Below are 9,333 nucleotides of genomic sequence, written 5' to 3'. Positions count from 1 at the left end.
AATAAAAGCAGTTTAGTAAAACATGAACAAGAAATGGAGATAGAGAGAAGGAAGAGATTTTCTTCTTCAATTGTGTGTATTTTCCTATCTATTACAAGACCTTTATATAGGCATGAAAAGTGAAGAAAAATATGTCATTGAATATGTCATTAAGTATAAAAATATGTCATTGAATATGTCATTAAGTATTTGATAAGATCATAGAGGAAGAGTAGACATCCACCATAATTTGATTTTTCTTATAACAAACTTAAATTATTCTCTTTTTGCTAGGTGGGTTTTAAGAAACCACAATTTTGAGGAGTGGGGCTTGGTACGATTTTCCTTTTCTTGTAGGACCTGGGTATTTTTCTGTGGGGAATTTCATCGAACACCTAACACACAACTACCTTCTCCAGTCACCACGTGGCTGTCGTAGCACCGTCAAAACCCCACGTGTCTCGGACTCAATTTCATATACCCGCCATCTTCATACCTCACAAACCGCCACCCACCTTCAACAATGCACCGTTTCAAACAATCTCTTCACTTTTTCAAACCCAACTCTTACAGATGCTTCTCCACTCAGCTCGAAAATGCGGGGCCCATGGCAACCCATCTCAAGACCCGATCCGTTATCCGATTCACCGGACCCGACACCGTTAAATTCCTTCAAGGTCTCGTTACCAACGATGTACGGAGGTTAGGGGACCCACAAGATCAGGATAGGACCACCTTAGCCACTTCTAATGTCCCGTTTGTTTCGGTCCCGCCAGTTTATGCAGCTCTATTGACTCCTCAAGGGAGATTTTTGTATGATATGTTCTTGTACAGGCCGCCTCGGCCCGATGAGAAGCTTGATCGGACTGGTTCTGGGCCGGGCCCTGATCCGGGGGAGCTTGAATTGTTTGCCGATGTTGATGGCTCTGAATTGGATGAGCTTCTGCAGATATTGAAAAAGTGAGACTCTTTTCTGCCATTTGCCTGATCATGTTATTTGATTCAAGTTTGTTGCTTTATGTCATTTGTTTATCCAATTCCAGTTAATTTTGATATGAACACTAGGATGACCATAATTGCTAATGTAGCCGTGAGGTATACCAGTAAATCAATCGATTAGCTATGCTTCAATCATAAACTAGATAAGGTTGGTTATGTGAATCATCTGCATTCAGGCAGCTCTGTTCTTTGCATGCATTAAGGATAACTACGAACACCGAGAATAAAATAACTTGAGATGGTTTGGTCATGTCTTGCATCAACCTACCCATGCACCCGCTCTGTAGGTGTGAATTTATGCCATCAAAAACTTAAAGGTAAGTTCTACAGAGTGGTGGTTAGACCGACTATGTTGTATGGGGTTGAGTGTTGGCCTCTCAAGAAGTCCCATGTCCAGGAGAGGAGATGAAAGTAGCTGAAATGAGTATGTTGAGATAGATGTGTGGGCATACCAGGAAGGAAGGACATGATTAGGAATGAAGTTATGAGAGGCAAGGTAGGAGTGGCATCTGTGGAGGACAAGTTGCGGGAATCAAGGTTGAGATGGTATGGGCATGTGAAGAGGATAGACATAGATGCACCGGTCAGGAGGTGTGAGGGTTTGTCCATGGCGGGTCTGAGGAATGGAAGGGGTAGGCCTAAGCAGTATTGGAGAGAGGTTATTAGGCATGATATGTCATTGCTTCAGCTTACCGTGGATATGACCCACGGTAGGAAGGTGTGGAGGTCGAGAATTAGGGTTGTAGGTTGACAGTTAGTAGTGTGTTCCTCCTAGGCTTACCAGTAGTACTAGGACTATTTTTGTATTATTTTAGTCATGGTTCTTTATTATTACATGTTATGTCATTCGCGCTCGTCACCATATTACATTGTTGCCACCATTATTTGCTACTTGATTGTTTTATCTTATCTCTACTGTTCTTTGAGCCAAGGGTCTATCGGAAACAACCTCTCCCCAGATCCCATTTATGGGATTACACCGGGTTTTGTTGTTGTTGTTGTTGTTGTTGTTGAGTGATAAAAGAGGATCGGGTAGACCTAAAATCACATAGAATGAAGTTGTTTCGAAAAACCTACAAATTTTTGGAATCGCTAAAGATAGGCACAATAGAAGAAAAAGATCTATATAGGTGATATCTACTAGTTGAGAATATGTTTTAGTCTATATTGAACATATATTTTAGTTGATATGATGAGGACATGAGTTGAGCTTAAATGGAGATGAGATGATTCATATAGCCGACCCCAACCTGGTTGGGACTGAGGGTGATGTTGTTGTTACTTGCTAGTTGCTTCCTAGTTGCTGCTGCTCGTTACAGTGCTCAAAACTTGGTTTTCTTTTCATGAAAGGTTTACTTTGAGGAGACACAGAAATGATTGATCAATTGATCCATTGGATACAATTTCTTTAACTGTTTTGTTGTTTATTGGTTCGACTCTTGCTAAAGATATGTGTAATGTTTATGCAGGTATAGGTTGAGGTCTAAGGTTGATATAGAGAGCGTGGCTGATGACTTCTGTTGCTGGCAGAGGTTTGGCCAAAATTTAGCTCAGAAATCCTCTGAAGAGCCAGAGGCTGCCTCCCTTGGATGGGGTGGTGGGTTTGATCGCTCTGGCCAGTCATCTGCACAAGGAAACAATCGTGGATGGCTATGGTATAGAGATCCCAGATTAGATTGTCTTGGATTCAGGGGTATTTTTCCATCCAATATAACACGTAAGTCTTGGTTATACCTTTCAGTGCTCCATCTTTTTCCTTTTCTCATTTGGTCCACAAATAAGTTGTCTCAGCCGCATATCCTGCTGATCGGTATTGACTTGTTTTCTGCACCTTCATTGATACGCCCCTTAGATGCAGAATTTGACTTTGAAATCATGTCATCTAAGTACTTATTTCCACATGATCAAGCATAATCTTTAATATGTAATTTTGACATGCCATATCACTCGTAAATCTTGTATATGCTGCTCATATATTTTCATATTCGCGACAGCACCTTTGGTTGAGGCAGACAAAGAGACAAATGAAGAAAATTATCTTCTCTGGAGGTTGGAGAAGGGAGTTGCAGAAGGCTCAGCTGAGATTCCTAAAGGTGCGCCTCGATCGATCTATAATATAGAATTTCCTGAGCTGTGTTTCCACTTGAGTTCCTTTCTCCATCCTTGTGGTTATACATTCAAATGGTATGTTCTCATGTTTAGCACGTTGAATTTTCATTTTATGTTCTCGTGTTTAGCACGTTTAACTCCCCCCTTTTTTGTGTGTGTGCGCGTGTGTGTATATGTGTGTCCAAGCTATTTAGTCCTACCGTTGCAATCAACCAACTGAAACGTGAGTGCTAAAGTCATAATGGCTCTTCAGCCATATGCATCTCGCTTCACTATCCCCTGTGAAAATCGCAGCTGAATGTCCTCTAGCAATTTCTTTCTCCACTTAGTCAGTGCTATCTTTCGTTGGGTAATATTTGTACATCTTTTCCAAGTAAATTGTTTCCACACTTGGAGGTTGTCATTGTGGAATTATGCTTTTTGCTTGCTTTTCAGCTTCTTTCCACGCGATTGTTTTATGAGAGTATATCAATTAGAGAATCTAGAATGTGCAAGTGTCTGAAATACTCCAGATATAGGGAAATGGATCCTGTGAGAGCTTTAGAACTTTTGGGTCCTAAAATGGAATTTGAGTTTCATTTATTCCTCTCTTTAGTCTTCATAAAATATATCTACCTTTATTGATAGTAAGTTAGAATTCTAACACTATTACAAAACTATTACTTCATATAAGATAAGAGCTCTCTTTTGTCTGGAAAGTTTGTCGATCGCTATTCTGATCTTGTGACTTCGTTTTCAGGAGAAGCTGTCCCTCTCGAGTACAATCTTGCTGGTTTAAATGGAATAAGCTTTGATAAAGGATGCTATGTGGGCCAAGAACTCATTGCTCGCACACATCATCGTGGGGTCATTCGAAAACGCTTGCTTCCCCTTAAGTTTGTGAATGACAGTGGAAAAGGTAGCTTTCTTATTGCTTGCCAAATTACTTCATTTTACTTCAGAATCTTTGACAACTCTCCCTTCTCCTTCTAAACCAGAGATGGAACAAAAAGTTGCTCCTAGGTCAGAAGTAGTTGATGCATCATCCGGAAAGAAAGCAGGAACTGTCACAACTGCCCTTGGAAGCCGTGGTTTGGGTCTTCTGCGCTTAGATGAAGCCTTTAAGGGCTCTTTAACAATACGAGGTCTGGACGATGTCAAGGTCCAGGCAATTAAACCAGAGTGGTGGCCTGCTGAGTGGTTATTAGATTATCAAGAGCAGACTGCAGCTGCTTAGTTATCCTGTTTACTGACTACTTGCATCCTGCCAAGTGCCAAGATTGACCAATAACCCATTTCAAGTTTCAGAGTTCCTTTTTTTGAAGATTACCAGTACACTAGATATGAAGAGCAGAAGGAATAAGACCATTTCATCTGACGACAGAGTTCTGTAGTTGCAATTGTTGTTTTGTTGTACAAATAAATCTCTTTTATTGACTAGGATGTCCCCCGTCTTGGTCCCCTTCTATTTAAGCAAACATTGTCGATCTTAGGATCACGTTGTATGTGAACTATTTGAAATTCCAGTTGCTGTTAATAAAAACTGTTTGCTTCTTAACCTTTAACGGTTTTTTCCCCCGTTGAGTTACGATGTTTAGCTCAGTGTTATCGTCTGCGTCGGGCACTGAAGAATAGCTATAATCTCAATATACGTTGAAATTCGCATGTTATGTGAGACTAAGACTGGATTCAACAACCCTATTGATTTTGCACCTTGTCATTTCAAGCTTTGTATTGTACCTTACTTTAATCTCAGCAGGGTTTGCACCCACCTAATTGTGAGATAATGACGATTTGCTAACGAACTCTCAAAAGTTAGCCAGTGTTGCAACGTTGTAAGTTAGCCAGTCCAACATCGCGAGTCAGGGCGAGGTTCACCCACAGCTCTAATAGGGTTAGAGGTGAGGACATTGTTGAATAATATTTACATATCAAGTCCAGAAGAAATGCAATGAGTTGTTTCAAGATCAGACTTGGGATGGGTTTTTATCTTTTATTGAATTGATCCTACTTGAAAAACAATGTCTCTTTTTATTTTTATATTCAAAATTCTTTGTTTTCTTCTTCTTCCAATTTCCCACTTTTTCCATGAGACTTTTTCTCAGAAAAATGAAACGAACTATTTTCGTAAGGCAAGAAAGTCCAGTAAGGCAAATAGAAGTCTATGTACAAATGTTTAAAAGCCAAGAAATGAAAGGGAACGCATTGAATTTTCTATATTACTGCATAAATACATCTTCAGAAAAAGGTGAATTCTTGTTCTCCTCTAGCCATTAGCTATCGAGCTCCAGCAGGCAGCGGCATTGCAGACAAAAGGTATTCACCATTCATGTCCTTTTCCAGTTTCTACTTTGATGCACACTACACAGAATTAGAAAGAGAACAAGCAAAACCTAAGAAGCAAATGTACAGAATTGCCTCTGAACAGTTGAGCTTGACGAAGAAGAAAAGAAGAAGAGGGATAAAACTAAGAGAACTAAGAGAGATTCTTATTGATTGTGATGTAGGAATGAATGGTACAACTAAATCCACTGCTTATGTATACGCGAGCAGTTAGGAGGGAAAGGGAATCAGGAAGTTAGTTGTAACTAACTCCTTCACATTGTAGCAGAGGTCACATGTTGTACGTGACCTTAACTAACTAGCTATTACAATGATTAAATCTTCAGTTGAATTACAAATTTAACAACTAAAATAGCTAAGCTGGAATTCTGACTGAAATCTAACTGAATCAACAAATAAACTCGTATCAATACTCCCCCCTTGAGACAATCCTTGTCCTCAAGGATTGAAATCAGGAAACTGTTGGTAAAACGTCTCAGAATCTTCCCATGTGCAATCCTCTTCAGCATCATTGAGCCATTTAACCAGTAGTTGAGGTGCAGGCCTGCCATTCTTTTTGATCAACCTCATATCGATGATTGCTTCAGGGACTATCAGAATATGACATGCCTCTGAATGAACTACAGGTAGTGTGACAATAGCTGTATGTGACCCCAATTTCCTCTTTGAGTTGAGATACATGAAAGGTGGGATGAACCTTAGAATCTTTGGGTAAGTTCAAAATATAAGCCACAGTTCCTACTCTTGCAAGGATTTGAAATGGACCAAATAACTTAGCACATAGTTTTTGGTAATTGTGGGACTTGAGAGATAGTTGCCTGTAAGGTTGCAGCTTAATGTACACCCAATCTCCTATAGAGAAGGATCTGTCAGTTCTTCCTTTATTAGCCTGAGTTTTCATTCTGTTTTGAGCTCTCTGTAGGTGAAATTTGAGGCACCTTAATGTTGATTCTGTAGGCTCATATCCACAATATCAAGTTGTGAGTCAAAGGCCATATAAGGCAGTAGAGGGGGTGGTTTTTGGCCATACACAACCTCATATGGAGTCATGTTGATAGCAGAGTGGAAGGTGGTGTTGTACCACCATTCAGCTAGTGATAATCACTAAGGCCACTCCTTTGGCTTCTTAAAAGTCATACATCTCAAGTAACACTCCATGCACCTGTTAACCACCTCTGTTTGTCCATCAGTTTGTGGGTGGTAGGAGGTAGAAGTCAAGAGAGACACCTTCTGTAGTTTAAACAATTCCTTCTAGAATGTGCTAGTGAAAATAGCATCCCTATCAGAGACAATAGTTTTAGGCATTTCATGCAACTTGAATACACCATCCATGAATAGTTCTGCAATATCCAATGTTGAGTAGGGGTGCCTGAGAGCTATAAAGTGAGCTGACTTGCTCAGCCTATCCACCACAACAAAGATTGCTTCCTTTCCAGCTACCTTGGGAAGACCTTCAATGAAGTCCATAGAAATATCTTGCCAAATTCTATCAGGAATTCGCAAAGGTTGTAATAAGCCAGGGTAGGCAACATTCTCACCTTTGCACTTTTGACAGATATCGCAACATCTAATATAGGAATACACATCTTATTTTATCTTTTTCCGTAAAAATCCCATTTGAGCATCTGCAAAGTTGTTGTAATACCAGAGTGACCACCACTTGGACTGTCATGATAAAAGGATATCAGATCCTTCCTGAGTTCAGACATATTACCAACCATCATTCTGCCTTTTCTGCTGAGAATACCACCTTGGTACTTATAATATGGTTTGGAGTTTTTTCCTGCTTAGATGGATTGAAGTAGTTATTGTAGCTTGACATCTTGGTTCCATGAGTCCTTGATAGCTTCTAATAGCTGGGATTGCACACCAGAGATGTTGAATAGTTGGATAGGATCCTTCTTCATAGACAAGGCATCTGCAACAATATTATTTTTTCCCTTCTTATAGGAAATAGTGTAGTCATAGCCAAGTAGCTTTACTAGCCATTTTTATTGACTAGGGGTGGTGATCCTTTGTTCTAACAAATATTTCAAGCTGTGGTGATCAGTTTTGATAGTAAATTTCCTTTCCAGTAGATATGGCCTCCATTTTTGCACAGCAGTAACAAGTGCTAACAGCTCCCTCTCATAGACTGAAAGGGCATTGTTCCTGTCAGGCAATCCTTGGCTAAAGAATGTTATTGGTTTGTTGTGCTAAGTTAATACAACACCAATTCCATTACCTGAAGCATCTGTTTCCATCACAAACTCTTGGAAAAAATCTGGAAGAGCTAAGACAAGAGCTGAAATAATTGCTCTTTTGAGCTCCTCAAAAGCGTGTGCAACTGCCTCATTCCATTTGCAACTGTCCTTCTTCAACAGATCATTGAGTGGTCTTGCAATGGTGCCAAAGCCTTGGATAAATCTTTTGTAGTATCCAGCTAATCCCATGAATCCCCTCAAACTTTTGAGAGTAGTTGGTTGAGGCCAACTTACTACAGACTCCACCTTTTGTCTGTCCATGGAGATACCTTCTTCAGAAAAGACATGGCATAAATAATAAACTTGTTTGACCCCAAAAATACACTTGTGCTTCTTTACAAACAAAACATTGGTTCTCAAGATGTTGAAGGCTTTCAAATAGATCATATGGTCTTGCCAGTTGGGGTTGTAGATGAGCATATCATCAAAGAAGACTAAGATGAACTTCCTCAAGTGAGAATTGAAGATCCTATTCATTAAGCTCTGAAAAGTTGAAGGAGTATTAGTTAGGCCAAATGGAATAACAGTGAACTCATAATGACCATCGTGTGTTCTGAATGCTGTCTTGGGAATATCGGGCTCAAACATTCTAATTTGATCCAGACCTGAGGTCTAGTTTGGAGAAATACTTAGCACCATGGAGCTCATCTAGCAGCTCTTCAATCACAGGAATATGGAACTTATCCTTCACAGTGTGATTTTTCAGTTCTCTATAGTCCACACACATTCTCCAAGAACCATCCTTCTTTTTTACCATTACAATGGGTGAATAGTAAGGGCTGGTACTTGGTCTTATCACTCCTGATTCCAGCATCTCATCTATCATCTTCTCGATCTCATTCTTCTGCACTGTAGGGTCTAATATTGACAGGTAAAGTGTCATCCTTTAGTGTAATTTTGTGATCATGATCCCTGGGTGGGGGTAACTCCTTAGGTACTTCAAATAAATCTTCATATTGTTGCAGAATTATTTGCTACTCCTGCATATCCTCTGATTGATCAGTCAGACCACTTATTGAAAGTAAACTGGCACCAGGCTCTTTCTGTTGTTCACCCTTAAAGATTCCTACAGATATCATGCAAAGTTCAGCTGGTTTAGCTAGTAATTTCTCCATGCAATGTTGCTGAATCATTTTAACAGCAGTTGGTTGTATTCCTCTCAATGATACCTTATGTCCTTGGACACTGAACTCCATTTTGAGTTTCCTGAAATTCCACATAATATCACCTAAGGTGATCAACCATTGTATCCCTAAAACCATGTTACAACCTCCAATAGGCAGGATGAGCATATTAGAATCAAATGTAACCCCTTGCATCTTCCAGTTCAGCTTCTTACACACATAATGACTTTGCATCTTCTTCCCATCAGCTACAGAGACATCAAAGGGTGCTATGGTAGTCAAGACACACCCTAATTTCTTAACAATATTAAAATCCAAGAAATTATGGTTGCTGGGAGTATCAATAAGCACATGAATAGCCTTGCCTTTGACATATATTGTGACTTTCATGCATCTAAAGTCATCCAAGCCATTCATAGCATGAACTGAGACATGAAGCAGAATTGAGCCTTCCTCATCAGTCTCAAAGCCTTGGCCAACAATTGTTAGGAACTCAGCAGGTTCTAGTATTACATCCTCATCATTAGTTCCTCTATTTCTTCGCATCCTTCTTCTAT

The 9,333-nt window shown here is 39.8% G+C and overlaps 1 protein-coding gene across 1 annotated transcript; it reads left to right on the top strand.

Annotated features, from left to right (window-relative positions):
• The first annotated feature begins 376 nt into the window (after positions 1-376).
• LOC107786769 (putative transferase At4g12130, mitochondrial) lies at positions 377-4,624 on the top strand. The gene is made up of 5 exons (XM_016608277.2): positions 377-939; positions 2,448-2,695; positions 2,973-3,071; positions 3,827-3,985; positions 4,065-4,624. The coding sequence occupies exons 1-5, from the start codon at positions 503-505 to the stop codon at positions 4,301-4,303; spliced, it is 1,182 nt and encodes a 393-aa protein (XP_016463763.1). The 5' UTR covers positions 377-502; the 3' UTR covers positions 4,304-4,624.
• Positions 4,625-9,333: the final 4,709 nt, after the last annotated feature.

Source organism: Nicotiana tabacum, chromosome 23 (assembly GCF_000715075.1).
Source record: "Nicotiana tabacum cultivar K326 chromosome 23, ASM71507v2, whole genome shotgun sequence".
Classification (NCBI taxonomy): Eukaryota; Viridiplantae; Streptophyta; class Magnoliopsida; order Solanales; family Solanaceae; genus Nicotiana; species Nicotiana tabacum.
Note: the sequence above shows the minus strand (reverse complement) of the source record. Positions and strands in the feature narration are given on the sequence as shown.

What these genes read in the sequence shown, in the direction of transcription:
- LOC107786769 (XM_016608277.2), top strand. Translation starts at nt 503, where the DNA reads ATGCACCGTTTCAAACAATCTCTTCACTTTTTCAAACCCAACTCTTAC. An exon ending in TTTTCCATCCAATATAACAC is followed by an intron (nt 2,696 to 2,972) that starts GTAAGTCTTGGT and finishes TATTCGCGACAG; the next exon opens with CACCTTTGGTTGAGGCAGAC. An exon ending in TGTGAATGACAGTGGAAAAG is followed by an intron (nt 3,986 to 4,064) that starts GTAGCTTTCTTA and finishes CTTCTAAACCAG; the next exon opens with AGATGGAACAAAAAGTTGCT.